A 15,204-nucleotide genomic window follows, 5' to 3' on the forward strand; every position below is an offset into this window, starting at 1 on the left:
AGAACAGTTCAAGCCAAATATTCAGATGTGTGCAGCACATTTTATGGAGGACTGTTTCCTGATCCTGGGAGAGAAGACTACAATGCCGGCTGTTCAGACTCACAGTCTGTAAGTACGTTTACATATGTAAAGGTTTTGCCACTGACAATTCAAACGCAAGTTTTGAGAAGTGTAGAGTAGCGCTTGTTGTTTGTCGTTTTTCTGATCATTAATGCAGACATGGTTTTATCTTTACATGGCGCAATGCAACGCAACACATAAAAACACAGTATAAGTCATTATAATCTGTAATTATGTCCCCACTGGATACAATGAATGGCTTGTTTGTAATGGGTTTTATCATTATTGTCTTGTATCACCGATGTTCTGAGACGCCATCACAGTATGGTGAGGGGCGTAACATTTCCGTCACACGCTTGAGGCATTTGGACAATCATAATCAGAGCATATCTTGCTTTTCAGACCGATGAGCTTTTTAAACAACACAGTGTTTCAGAATGGCAGGGCACAGAGGAGAAACAACAATGTTGAAAAGTCAAAAAGCCATTTGTGTTTAGTGTAAAACACAGTAGGCTTTAATTATATGCATTTATAGTGTAATTACTACATTTTCGTGTCAGTCCATGTTCATATTTACTGCAAACAACGCGCTGTTACTTTAATTCAGCACTTGCAGCGCAGCAATAGACTCGCTGCGGAAACGATCTCGGCACTTCAGCAGATGCATCTGGAACCACAACCATGTTTTATGCTAAATTATTACTATATTTATAGTAAATTATTACAAATTCTTTCATTTTTGACATTTATAATTTACTATTTGTCTTTTCCATTTTGCACCATCAAACACCAATTTGCCATTTTTCTTTCCCAAATGCCATTAACTTTTTTTATGGTCTTTTTAAAAGTACCCTACTTTCCAAAACCTGAAGCAACTTGTGGTGTACCTTGATTGTTATTTCAGTTGTCCATCCAACATAGGACATCAACTAAAATGTAAGGAGCCTGAATCCTAAAGCATGAAAAGGCCCCAAAATAACATTTTAATAATAATTATTTTTGCACTGAATTTGGGCGAAAATCTAGATTTCTGCAGATTTGTCTTTAATAGACACCACGACTGCAAAAACTAAACTAATATTGAACACTGAAAGCAGTGAAAATGATTCTCTTCTGGTTGCTTTTCTGTTGTGAACCAGTAGCTTTCATATACATTTTCGGTATTTTTGATATTAATTTGAATCTATTGTAAATGACTTTATAATAACATGTGACCTCCAAGCAAATATTGGGATGCAGGTGTTTCTAACTAATCAAATAATCAATATAAATATCAATATACATCAATAACAAACAAAAAAAATCAATGGCGTAAGATCATGCCATTGGTAAAGCCCTTATAAAAACAGTTGCATGAGAGCAAAAAGGATGTGGGTAGCAATTGCGGGGGTCAGACTGACCTTTGTGACATCAGAGGACAGCAGGCTGGCTGTGTCTTTGAGCCGAGAGATGGAACTATGACACAGACCTCCTATCACCGCCATCAGAGTATTGAAATTCTGTAGGGCTCTCAGCTTCTGCTCAAACAAACAAAAACAAAAAGATTTGTAACATTACATTCTCTCTATGAATGCATGGCAACATTGGGTTGCTTACATCCTCTTTCTTGTAAAAAGCACAACAGTTACGCAAAGAGTTCTCCCAAACCATTTCCCAATACAGGAACATTACTCTCAATGGCACACTTATATCAGATTTCCTCACTATCACATCATTTGACGCATTTGCTTATTTCCTAGGTGTTTTCTTTGGGTTGTCTTGTTCGCACACTGCTGTTCGTGTGGTTAAAAGCAGGGCAGCACACAAAGCACATCTGATGTAATCTTTTCCTCTGAACTAATACATTAAATGTCATCCTTAGAGTGAGCTGTCTTACTGGCATGTCCTGGTAGACGTCGATCATCAACCCATATGATGAATTTAAATTATTGTGAATGTTGTAACCCGAAAAATGTTTTAAAATGAGTCAGACACCTCACGGACAGATATCACGGTGCAACCTTCAAACGAATTGCGGCAGGGTTGGAATAAAACCACATATTTTGTCATGCAGGGCCTCTCCCTACAGTATTTTACATTAGCGTCTTGATGGAAAGTTATAGCAGTCTTTTTCAGAGCATTGATGAAACATATGTTTTCCAACGTGTGCTGTATGGTTCTTTCATTTTCAGATCCACAACATAACGCAACACTGACTGCTCACTTTTGTAGTGACTTTGGTTGCAGAAGTATTTTTATGTATAGGCATTTAAAAAAAATTACAATAGTTTAAAGCCATGAACCAATCCAAACCAGCTGTGAAATGAATTACCCATTGCAAATGTTGATTTGAAGCTAAAGTTTCAAAAACAGAAAAAAAGATGCACTAGGAATTCCACAAAGCACTGCCAATGCTGTATTGCAACCGTGATAAATGATGGTTAAACAATGATTGATTACATATTAATTACATTAACTATTGATTATAGGTCATTTATTGTAAGTATAAAAATAAAGGATGTCGTTTATCCCAAAAATGTCACTAAAACCAGAAATAAAAATGGTGTAGAAACAATTTTCATGCAGAAATTGCTAGTACATTTCACAAATAACTACAATGAAATTTGAAAGACTAGAATATTATTTTCTTATAAAATGTCTACATCCCTTCAAAACAAAAAAAAGTTGCTGATACCTGCTTAAGATGGTATATATGTGCGCACACACACACACACACACACACACAGGGCTGTCAAATGATTAATTGCATCCAAAATAAAGGCTTTTGTTTACATAATATATGTGAATTTATATATATATATATATATATATATATATATATATATATATATATATATATATATATATATATATATATATGTATGTATATATTACTGTTTATATATATATATATATATATATATATATATATATATATATATATAAATATGCTTGTAAATATTTAAGAAAAATATGCTGTTTATATATTACAAATATTTATATATGTAATATATAAGAATATGAATATATAAATGTATATACATGTAAATGTTTTTAAAATATGTACTGTATGTGTGTGTATTTATGTGTACATAATAAATATACACAGTACACATACATATGTATTATATATTATTGTGATTAATTATTTAGCAGCAGAATGTTTTATTTTATTACATTTTTAGGGTTGGGTTATGAGTAGTGTAGTTCTGCATTGAGAAATTAGCTGGCAATTTTTTTCCACAGAAACACAACCAACATTCAACAACCTCTGAGCTCATTGTAGGTGTCATGAAATTATTATATTGCATTACTATAAAATTTCTCAGGAGAAACTAAATGTAATCTGGTAGTTTGTATTTCCTGAATGCTACCAATGCGCTCAGTTGAGCGTGTGTGCATTTGTAATTACCTGTGCTACATGGATGAACTTGGTGAAGACCTCTGCTCGCTGCTGTGAGGTGTGTTTGTTGAGGATCATGAGCTGGACCCACTGGGAGACTCCGTTGCAGAGCATGACAGAGCGCTCGAGCGCCGGATTATACCTCACAGAGCCATGGACCACGTAACTGCGGTAGTCCAGAAACTACGGGTGACACAAAACAACAACAGGCACAGCTGAATCTGAAATCCAGATGTGCCAAGCACACACAAATGTGATGAGCAAGAAATAATGATCCTCTGATATGAACCGACACGTCCAGGTTTGAGTACAACGGGTGTACTCATGGTTGTTTTATTAGTCAGCTTCAGCAGTATGAGGCTGTGCCGTCACTACAGCGCTATACTGAGGTTAAACCATCAGATAAAAACTCACTTTGCACTAGCAACATCTGGTCAGAGAATCTGAGTGAAACTGTCATGAGCCTCCAGGGTGAGTGACTTACTGAGACGTTGCAGAAGTTTTTGAACTCCAGGTAGCTGAGGTGTTCAGCCATCTCATCTGGTTCCATGTGGTCGAACAGTAGTGACACTTTCCTCTTCTTCACAGAGGGAGAGGGAGTCTGGGAAACATTCACTGGAGGATTACTGGTTTCAGACATAGTGATGGACAAACAGAAACCAAACAGATCAGCACAAATCTGACAGGTGAAGACAAGAATAAAGTCAGGAACAAATACAGACAGTCAAAATGACATATTCAGTTCAAAGACTTGTCACAGAGCACACAAAACCATTGTTTGCTCTATTAATATTATCAATAATTTGGTAAATATTTAATTAGAATATATATATATATATATATATATATATATATATATATATATATATATATATATATATTATAGAACGAGAGAGAATGTCTATATATTAATATAATATATAATGTAATTATAATATTTATATTTTTAACAAAATCACTATTACTATATATTATATAATAATATATAATAATTTAAAATAATAATAAATTTTCTGTAATGTCACAAATTAAAAATAAAACAATTATATATATATATATATATATATATATACACACACACACAGGTGCTGGTCATATAATTAGATTATCATCAAAAAGTTGATTTATTTCACTAATTCCATTCAAAAAGTGAAATTTGTATATTATATTCATTCATATATATATATAATATACACAATGCATATATTAAAGAAAAAAACTTATAAACTATAGAAAAAGAATGTATGATTATTATTATATAATTAATATTTTATTATAATTCTTTATTATAGCTATTACCCATATTACATTTGGTTAATAATGTGAGTGACAGAATATATAATTTAATATAATGAATTTATTAGAATTTAATAATTGTTTATTATAGAATTATAGTTCATGTTACAGACTAGTATGATCATATTACATTATATTCAATGTATTTTATCTGTCTATCTATCTATCTACTATACATATATACACGCATATAGTGTTTTTAATACATGACAACGGCAGAAAGTTTTTTTTTTTTGCCATGTCAATAAAGCGATTTGAATCTCAAACGTAAAATCGCTCACATGTATGGTGTAATGAAGAGATGATTGGGTGAACTGGTCCCCTCACTCCTGACTAGAGCCCAGAGATCTCTTATGACTTCTTCTAACAGGGGATCCACCTCAAACATGATTCGGAACTGCTTAATCCAATGCCTGAGACAGACGCAGAAGAAGCAGAGGACAAACATGAATCCTTTCGTTCATTTGGGGATCTTTAGGTGCACGTGTGAATGTTGTGGATCCACCAACCTGATGAAGTGGCAGATTTGTAGGCGCCTCTGTCCCCTTTTCTCTGCAGGACAATCCTTATACGTCATCACAAGTCAAGGAAGAACCACACAACAGCAAGATTACAAACCTTACGCTCTGAGAAAAGAATCCGCCCTCAATAAAGAGGCTAAAGTAACACAGGGCAGCTCTTGTTTCTTTCTTTGTCAGTGGGATTAAGAGCCATGTGAGGCTGCATGTTACTGAACCCTATGAATGATGGACTGTCAGCTGTTCTGGGATCAGCTGCATAAATCTTTTTCAATTAAGGTTCAGGTCAAAGTAAAATATTAGCAGTGGGGCTTGAAGAGGATATAGAGAAAGTAGCTTTTGGACGAAGATGTGTGATGGTACGACCCAGTTATGCATCATCAGGGTCATATGGACAAGCTGCATCCCTCTAATCAGCTTCCCATCTGAGTCTGAAAAACAAAATATTCAGAATCAGATACAAAATGGTTTCTACAACATTTATATGTGGTTACAAAGTGTTTCTAAACAGACGAGCCCAGCTTCAAGTCTATTTCTATATTGTCCTTCATAAGTATGGCTTGGAATGCTCCTTCAATATAATTGTATTTCTTGTTAAATTGCCCACCAGCTAAAAATCACACATCTGATCACTTAAAGAAGTAAACACACACCTCTCCTCACTATGCCCTGAGTGAACAATGAATACACTAAAATGCATTTTAAACTAATGTTGCTCGCAATATGCAGCTGATACAAAAATGCCTCTGCGAGGATGATAATGAATGCTATAAGCTGATCGTGTTACTCACTTGTTAACATCTTTAGGATGGCTACTAGTACATGCTAAGCATAATTCTACATATTTATGTACTTCATAAAAATATCCTGCAATAGTATTTTTGGTGTACTTAACGTCTGCTAAATCCGAACTCATTTTGTACTTAATGTACTGTGTCGAAGTAGTGCTGCATACCGAAGTATATTTGGTTGTGCTAAAGTGACACTATTGCAAGTATACTTTAGGAACACTTTAAATATCTTGCATATTATTCAAAGATCATATAATCCATCCTCATCAACCGTGACATTAAAACACATTTTAGGCTTCATATTAAGAAATGTACATTGTGCATCATTAGTAATCCAAATAAAGTTGAATAATAATTTTAATAACAGTAAGTTTCAAGCGATATGTTAGTAAATATGTTAATATATTTGAATTATATACTAAGTAATATATACTACATATATATATATATATATATATATATATATATATATATATATATATATATAGTATTTTAAATATATTTTTTAATTTTTTTTTTTTTCAGGGACTGCATGAGTTAAGAAATAATGGTGCAGGACAAGTTAAATATTATTTTAATGTTGTGGCCGATAAATTGTCAATATTCTCTCTGTCTCGACTTGTTCCCTTTCTTGTTAGAAGTCAGTAAAAAAATCAATACTATTTTATCTAAATATACGAAAAACTGAAACACTGAAAGCTAGAACCATGTGTTTCCACATGTGATTTTAGGCTGTGAAAATGGTTATTCATTGTAATATTTGCTAAAGATTAATATTGATTATCTTTTAAGTGCATATTAGGAAAAGGCTGTTTATATACAGTCTATGGGAAAAGGTCATTTAAGTGTTAAAATAGGGTAAATAAGAATTTATCAATTAAAAACTTTAATATCAGCCAATAACCAATATGCTACATTGTGTATCACTAGTCCAAATACTTGAGCACATTTCAAATAAAAAAGGCATAAGGGGATGATTAAAAAACAAATGAGAGAGAGGGTAGGCCTGCGAAACTGAGGCGCACAATCAGGCTTTGTCTCAATAGCATAGAGAGACAAACATATTCCCAGGCCCTGAATGCTAGTAAACCAAAAGATTTCTCTCTTTTTCTCTTTCTTTCTCCCTCTCTCTTTGACAAGAGCTGCTGTCCCTCTGTCCCTCACACTACTCGGCAGACTTACATAATCCAGCTGGCACATGGAGACTGGGAATGATGGGCACATGAGGCCAGAGACAGGGCTGAGAACCCCGGGAAAGTGGAATGTGGGAGATCTATGACTTTAGATTGTGACTTGTGATGTAAGCTGTCCTTCTTTTAACTACCCGGAAGTCAATATTTGACCTGACAGATGTAACGTGGAGTGGGGCTTATTGATAGACAGACAGAGACGAGTTGGACACTGACCGAAGCAGTGGAGGCAGCGGAGGATGAGTTCATCCAGGCTGGCAGAGCGGAAAGAAGAATGAGCCGATGGATTTTGAAGAGCCCTGCTGATATCCTGAGGAATGGGGCATGTCATCCTCCTCTGCACGGGTCTTCTGCTCTTTATCACACTTCCTCCATCCTGACGGGACTTCCTGCTGCTGGAGACATGCACAAAAAAATTCAGTTTTGGGGCTTGATGCTGCTGAAATACTGAACCCAGTCCTAACAATGTACAGGTGTAATCAAACAACCAATGTGATCAGCTGTACAAGTGTGGCAAGAATGTCAGCATTTCTCTCACAAATAAACAAAACAAAGTATCCATAGCAGCAGACAGTTTACGTAGTTTTAACCACTTGTCAGAGCACAGACGTTTCACAGAAACCGCTGGTCTTTACCAGGCTAAGCAGCATTTTGATCCGTTTAATATTTGCGATGTTGGTGTTGAAGACTTCAAGCTGTGGTTCTCATTTACTCACCCTCACATTTTTCTAAACTTTCCAAAATATCAGTGACTACCGTCACCTGTTTGGTTTTACACATTCTTCAAAATGTCTTATTTTGTGTTAAACAGAAGAAAGAAACATACAGATTTAGAACAACATGTTATGTATAAATTATTTTTGGGTGAACTATCTCTTTAATAATGCACAGAAAACCAGAGCAATGATGGCTGGGCTTTAATCATGTTTGCATGTCATAGCTTATATGTATAAAAAAGTATATGTATGTATATTTATAAAGCTGATAAGATCTGGTGATGATAAATGCTCTGTTTTGCTAAAACCATCCCCAAGTGTTATCAGATGTCTGTCTAGTTACTTTTCTCGCTATTCGACACAAGGTTTTCACATGCCAGGCATCATAAAAAAGATCATAGTCAACTACTGTAGGAGAGAGGCAAGTCATATTTAAGGGCCAGAATATTGTAGTCTTGAGACATGGTTCTTTTGACTCGGACCAATTAGTAAACATCTGAAATGCCCTAACAACCAGCTAAAACAGATACTATTATACTTAGAAATGCCTGAGCATCCAGCCAAAACATCCCAACATCTCAGTAAACTGCCAAAACACACTAATGTCTACTTAGATATGCCATAGTAACTGCACAGAATGCTTTAGCGACCCATTTGAATTGTCCTAGCAACCATTCAGAAAATCTTAGGAATCAATTATAAATACCCTATAGCAATCAGCTAGAACACCCTATAGCAACTACTTAGAAACCCCCTGGTTGTTAGTGTGGTCTGACAGTTCATTAGGGAGTTTTTAAGTGGTTACTAATGTATTCTGAGTGGTTTCTATGGTGTTTCTAAGTGGTTACTAATGTACTCTGTAATGTAGTCTTAGAAACACCTTAGTAAACTGTCATAACACCCCAAAAACTACTTAGAAATGTCTTAACAACCATTTAGAATTGCCTTAGAAATGTCCAAACCACACCAATTTAACTAAGCTAAGCAGAATGGCACCATGCTAAAGCCCCCTCAGAAGACCTTAAAAGTGACCGAATAGCAAAACCCCAGCAACCAACTTAGTACTTTTGCTGTGAGTTTCAGCACAGGAAGTTTGATTGACAGGCGATCTGACCCATCATAACGCAGAATCTGCCATTTTTGCCCAACAAACAAATCAGACAGGAGAGTAGATTACCATTGGTGGGCTTGAACTTGAAAAAATGTTTTGATGTCTTTCCACGGTTACAGAAATAAAACAGCTTCCAATGTTCATGCCTGTTTATTTCATGCAAACAAGTCGGACTTAACAACAGTAACTAAGGAGGGCAGTTCTTTGCGAAGTCAGTTGTTCAGATTAAAACCTGTAGGTACATTCATATTTGAAAGGAAATATCATTTATGATATTCTCTAACATCCTTTTTTACATCCCCTGAAGCCTTTGACATTATACCTGAGAGCGACGGGTTCCCCTTGAAGTCTCCAGGACAGGCCTGTGTACATGTGTCACTGCAAGCCCTACCGGTAGATCAGGTATGTTGAAGTTTATATGTAGGATTGTGTTTTGATATATGCCACTATATATACAGTAGGTGTCAGTATTCAGGCCATCAATGTCACAGGAAGAGAGACAGTTATAAAGTGTAGATAAGCAACTCTGTCTCTCTGCTTTGCGGTGTATCTTTTCAGTCACACAAAGAGAACAACAACATTGTACATCAGGTTAACAGTCTGTAAAAGTCACAGCTGCTGTGTAGTTTAGGTGCATGAAGCTTAATGTCAAATTTAAAGGTGTTTTTCTGACTTGGACATCGAGTTGCGTCTGTGACAGCATCAGCAAGAATCACTGTGGTCTGTGACGACAGTGACATGAACAGGAAGCTGGCCGTGACTGCAGAGAAGTAGCGATGAGTTCTTAGAACGTCCAAACCCCTCCTAACCGCTCTCTCTCCCTTCCTCCTACAACAGTGTCCAGTTCAGCACACTCGTTTTCAATTCTCTCCACGCACAGGCACACTGACGTTTACCTTCTCACCTCATTAAGCAAACCAAATCCTAACCACTGAGATCAGGCCCACTCGAATACACACTCCAGACAAGAGCGTGAATTCACTTCAGCTGAAGTTTGTAGACCAGGGAGACATTTTTTAGATGGCCTCTATAAAATACATCTCATATTTCCTTCTCTTCGGTTCTTTCTATTTCTGTCAGGCTGAATATTAAACATGACTTCAATATGCAAATTCATATTTTCACCTCTCTCTCGCACGCGCTTATTTGCATCAACCTGCTCTACAGCTGATGACAATACACACTCTGCAGCTCTCTCAGGGCTGATAAAAGCACACATACACATGGATACAGACTCATAAACAAATGAGGGAAAATGCTCTTGGTTAATGTAAATGAATTTGTAAACAAGTCTATGCAAATTTAAATGCAACGTTGAATCAGCTAGGATCTGGTGATTTCGATATTTGGCTCACGATACAATAATGATATTATAAAGATACTGCAATTCTTTTTGAAAATTGAAGTCAAAAACCAAACTTGTTCCTATAGCCTGTTTTAAAAAACCTTTATATTTCAAAGTTTCAAGTTTATTTCTTTAAGATATGACAGGGTGGAGTATAAGATTCTTTAAAGAGCCAGTCTGCTGATTTCATAAAACATTGCATAATGGGAAAAGACTATTTTTGAAAACACGTTTTCATTGGTCACGTTTCTCCTAGCAACAAGGCACGTGTTTCTGCTTGAGTTTATTGTTTTCGGAACAACTTGGTCTGTTAGTGTGTGATCCTCCATCGGACAGTTTTTCCTCTGTAACAATTTACAGTCAACAAGTGTGTGATGCCTAATATTTTTAAACCTCTTCAGTGTTTTTGACGTCAAGTAGTGTATTGCAGTCTTTAGTGTTGTGGTTTCATATCACACAATTGTGACTTAAGTATGGTTATCTTTTTTATTATTATTATTTTTTTTTAACATTCGTACGTTGCGGGTTTTAATTTTAACTTTGAAGGTGCGGTCACATTAGTGATATTTCAGAGAAATGTAGCGGAACAAAAAGGTCACTTTCAAACTAAGCAACGTTCTGTTGGTCAACATAGCGAATTTTAATGACCAGCTTAGATATGGGCGAATTCGGCATGGGAAACTTTATCGCTCCCACACTGGTAGACATTGAAACAAATTCGCAAAACAAATGTGAACACATGCTTTCGTAGTTTGGATTTTGGTCGAAAATAAATAATTAAGCATCTTTTGATCTAATGATCTAATATACAGTAGTATATATAACCTTGACTCTTTTTACAATAAATCTATGTTTATAAAAAGCTACGTGTGCTGTTTTTAGCGCAATGAATTTAAGATTTTTTGAGCAGCATTGTGGTTTATTTGCATCCGCACATGGCACCCTGGCATTGAGTATCATAATCCAGTGAAACATTTGCAGTCATACAGTGTATGAGCATTTCAGCCATGCATAGCACCTACTTGCTCACTTTCTCTTCCTCTCCTCCTGCAGCCTTTGCTCTATTCATGTCATTTAGAAAACAACTTCTCCTTTCTCTTTGGAAATCCCCCCCAACATGCCCCTACCCCTTCCCTGCCACAGTAGCCAGTGTTTTACTCCCAGTTCCTGGATACATCTCCAGCTCCATTACCCCAACCCTCTCCCTCATGCCTCCCGCTTTCTCCTCATCTCCCTCTTTTTCTTTTTTCTCTCTGCACTAAAACACACACACACACACACAGTCAGGGAACATGCAAATTCCTCCCTTTCTCTCGTTAATTGACTAATTGATGCCAGAGCCCTTTGAAGGCCTTGTTTGTCGTCCACCATTGCTCTATCTCTTCCTTCATTAGTCTATCTGCACCCGCTCCATCTCTGCTCCATGTACCTATAGATGTCAGACATGACAACAAAATATGTATATTTGACAAATACTGCTATTCATAGGTATGAATTTGAAATACATTTAAAATGAATTTAAATACATTTGTTCTAAACTGTATTTTAATCTATATACTGTATATTATAACATTAATCTTATATATAACACTACATATATTATATATATATTAAATAAGTGTATTATAATGTATAATATACAATTATATAGACACATATTTATATATAATTTTAATATATAAAGCATATTTTAAACAAATGTATTATAAATTATTATAAATGTGTACTTTACAGTAAATGTGTTTAATATATAGTAACAATACTTTCATTCGTTTATGTATAGGCTATACACACACACACACACATATATGGGTGTATATTATAATATATATCATCCGTTTAATATTCATTATATTTAAATTCGGAATAAATATTAAACAGTAAATATCAAATATTACATGCTTGCAAAAACTTGCTGTAACAAGACTGTAATACGCTGATAGCATCGCTGTAGTCGCTGCTAACTTTGTCATTTCCAAGCAATCAGATAAGACCTCTGAGATAACATGCACAAAACAGACGCCCCCAAAATCTCCTGGTCAGAGCTATCGATTCTACCGTTCTCATGTAGCTTCATGTCATTTATCTCGTCATACCAGTAATTATGGACAGGCAGAGTTTGTATGTAGCCTTTCATATGTATTATCACTTATATTAAAATCTGACTCCATATGTAGCGTTGGCTAACTCGCTGATTAAATTTGAAATGAGTTGACACTAGCAATGTTTCTTCACAACACCATCCATTATGTTCCTGCTAATGCCACTTATGTACTGTAAACACAACGGCGAACATACCTCTATCCACAACAGGTCACAGGAGAATAACTAGGTCAAAAACAATTCATCTCCCTGGTGCGAAATCCCCTCTTAAAGATCAGAGACAAGCACCACTGCTACTTCGCAGCATACACATGTGAATCTACACAATCCTGCAAATGCAAACCTAGTCTGAGCCTCAACGGGAGATTCTGGATGATGAATGTGCAGTTTGAACCGTTTTGAGAGTGACTAGCCAGTCTCTCTCGCAGAGAACCGAAACCTAAACACAAAGTTCTGAAGAACATAAGGAGAAACCACAGCTTTGTCAGATAACCACAGTGATCACTTTGCAGTGCGCTGCAAAGTGAGGCGCAGACAGACTTATCAAACCTCAAATGTGCATTAAACCCAGTGACACGGAGAGCTAAAGCAGACTGTTGTGTTGAGGTGACATCAAATCATTTCTAAAGAGCACGGAGTCCTGTCAAAGCACAGACTAAATTGAAAAGACAGTCAAAAGTATGTACCTCTTTGACTCCTTGCGATTCATGGTGTCTACCGGTGTCCTTTTGGTGTCCCCCGGGCTGCTTAAACCTTTGCTTGTCCCATCGGGTCAAGTCTTGCAGTCTCTTTCCTCCAGCCAGAGGTACTAAGTGACCTCTTACAGGCTAGGACGTAACAGTGGCTCTTCAGTCACGGCTGTGAAAACTTCAAACCTGAAAACCAGCTGCTGTGGCTCAGAGCTTTCTGTCTCTCTCTCTCTCTCTCTTTCACTCACTCACTCACTCACTAACTCTCACACACCCCCTGTTTTCTTTTTCTCTGAACATTACCAGAGAACGTGAACCACAGGGCACAGAGTTAACCAAAACAATCAATAAAAGCACCCCTATTCGACTATCGCATTAAAAATAAAGAAAAAAATGAGAACTCTGGGGTCAAAAAGGTGTCAAAATCAGCGAGAGATCACAACAAACAGCTAACTGCATTCAATACAAACAAGTCCCTATTTGAAATACAGGCACTGGCTCTGACAGATAGGGGAACTGTCATCTGTGTGCTTGTGTGACAGAGGGAGGGGAAAAAGTGAGTGAGAGAGAAGAGAGGGAGGGATTGAGCTCTTCTGAAAGAGTGTGAGAGTAAGTAATACGAAGTAGAAATCATTGAGAGGCCGATTGAAAACTGACAAGTGTCCAAACAGACATCGCAATGTGAAATCAGTCCCAAAAGACCAAATTTGTTATCATTAGCTTCCCACTTGTGTGTTTTTACACACATTTCAGCTTTGTTTTAGTCTGAACCAGTTCCTTGCCTTTAGGCTAGGGATGAATGACTGAGCCTTTCGGCTGTGTTTTCCACGAATTTCTGCATACAAGTTGTCATAGGTAATAGCTGCGTGTCTGTACCTGCTGTATCTGTTTCTTTGTTAGCCTTGGGTCCATTTTTCATAGCCTTCATCACTTCTTTTTTTCTCTTTAACAGTAAGGTAGTGTCTCCATGGTTGAATCCCTCCACGTGCAGCTGGAGCGGGACACTGAAAGGATGCCTTGTTGAGGATGGAGGAGAGGGGAGATGATAGGAAAGACTGCTGGATGTGTGTTCGTGCGTGTGTCTGCATTTAAACTCTGTGGGAACCTGTGCCCGTGTGCGTTTGTGTGTGTGTGTGAGTGTGTTTTCACACAGAGGTGGGATTCTCATACAAGCCAAACGAGGGGGGCTTCTGTCAGTTGAAGAATGGGTGTGAATGAATCATCTGCCATCTTTCAGAATGACACCCTAGAATATCAATTCTGTGAAACGCGGGCCGCCTGTTCTGTAATAAAGAAGACACAGATATGTCTGGGGTTGTTGCAGTTGCTGTTATGTTTTTTTCTGACCTTTTTTTTTCACCACAAATGAACTTGCAAAAGTGCCCTTGCTCATCACTCCACCTTTGTTTACTTCCTCAAAATGGTTAAGCTAATCTAAAACTTTCACATAGTAAGAAGAACTTACAGTCCATAGTTATTTCTGAGAGAAGATGTGTTTTTTTTTTTTCAGTAACAGGTGAAGCTAAACTTGTGTTCTCCTGTAAATATATGTATTTTTTCTTGCTCGACCAGTATCTTCAGTAAATTTCTTGCTGCAAATTCTGCAATTGTGATTGCATAACTGAAGAAACCACATAGGCACCCATCATCTGCCTTCAGTTTTTTAGTGCTTAAAATTACTACGGTATTAAAATAAATTAAAGTGAAATGTCCCTTCAGGTTACTCAATGACTTTAAACAGAAACTGGTTGTATCAAGCCTGAACAGGCTGTTAATTGCTTCATCTGTTAAGTCATTCAGAACACAAAATTCCCATATGCTAGCCACCGTTTGCACCAAAATACCATTGTTACTATGGTCAGGGCCATCATTCTAGGCCCTGTGCACTGAATTTTCTATGGGGCTCCTTCAAAATCACTGAGTGGGGAGTTCGCGATCACAAAATCACATTCATTTTGCAATCGAGGAGGTCCCACAAACCTCCCTCTGGGCACTATGCACTG

The 15,204-nt window shown here is 36.7% G+C and overlaps 2 protein-coding genes across 6 annotated transcripts in view; one reads left to right on the top strand and one right to left on the bottom strand.

Moving 5' to 3' along the window:
- The window catches only part of LOC127977005 (heterogeneous nuclear ribonucleoprotein U-like protein 1), a 23,135-nt gene extending 15,675 nt beyond the window's left edge, over positions 1–7,460 (top strand). The window contains exon 7 of the mRNA XM_052581624.1: positions 7,188–7,460. The gene's annotated coding sequence lies outside the window, so the exon portion shown is untranslated. The remainder of the gene's footprint in view (positions 1–7,187) is intronic.
- LOC127977002 (RAS guanyl-releasing protein 1-like) overlaps positions 1–13,705 on the bottom strand; it is a 23,015-nt gene extending 9,310 nt beyond the window's left edge. Inside the window, exons 1-8 of one of the 5 annotated variants that reach the window (XM_052581620.1) lie at positions 13,199–13,705; positions 7,454–7,629; positions 5,582–5,687; positions 5,248–5,310; positions 5,020–5,151; positions 3,927–4,068; positions 3,452–3,625; positions 1,461–1,577 (exon numbers count right to left, since the gene is read on the bottom strand). In XM_052581620.1, coding sequence (XP_052437580.1) covers positions 1,461–1,577; positions 3,452–3,625; positions 3,927–4,068; positions 5,020–5,151; positions 5,248–5,310; positions 5,582–5,687; positions 7,454–7,629; positions 13,199–13,221 — 933 coding nt within the window. In that variant the 5' untranslated portion in view covers positions 13,222–13,705. Of the gene's footprint in view, positions 1–1,460; positions 1,578–3,451; positions 3,626–3,926; positions 4,069–5,019; positions 5,152–5,247; positions 5,311–5,581; positions 5,688–7,453; positions 7,633–9,386; positions 11,445–13,198 lie in introns of those variants that run through there. The other 4 variants (XM_052581619.1, XM_052581618.1, XM_052581617.1 and 1 more) reach the window with 4 other exon arrangements.
- Positions 13,706–15,204: the final 1,499 nt, after the last annotated feature.

The sequence above is a fragment of the Carassius gibelio genome, chromosome B18 (genome assembly GCF_023724105.1).
Source record: "Carassius gibelio isolate Cgi1373 ecotype wild population from Czech Republic chromosome B18, carGib1.2-hapl.c, whole genome shotgun sequence".
In the NCBI taxonomy this organism is placed as follows: domain Eukaryota; kingdom Metazoa; phylum Chordata; class Actinopteri; order Cypriniformes; family Cyprinidae; genus Carassius; species Carassius gibelio.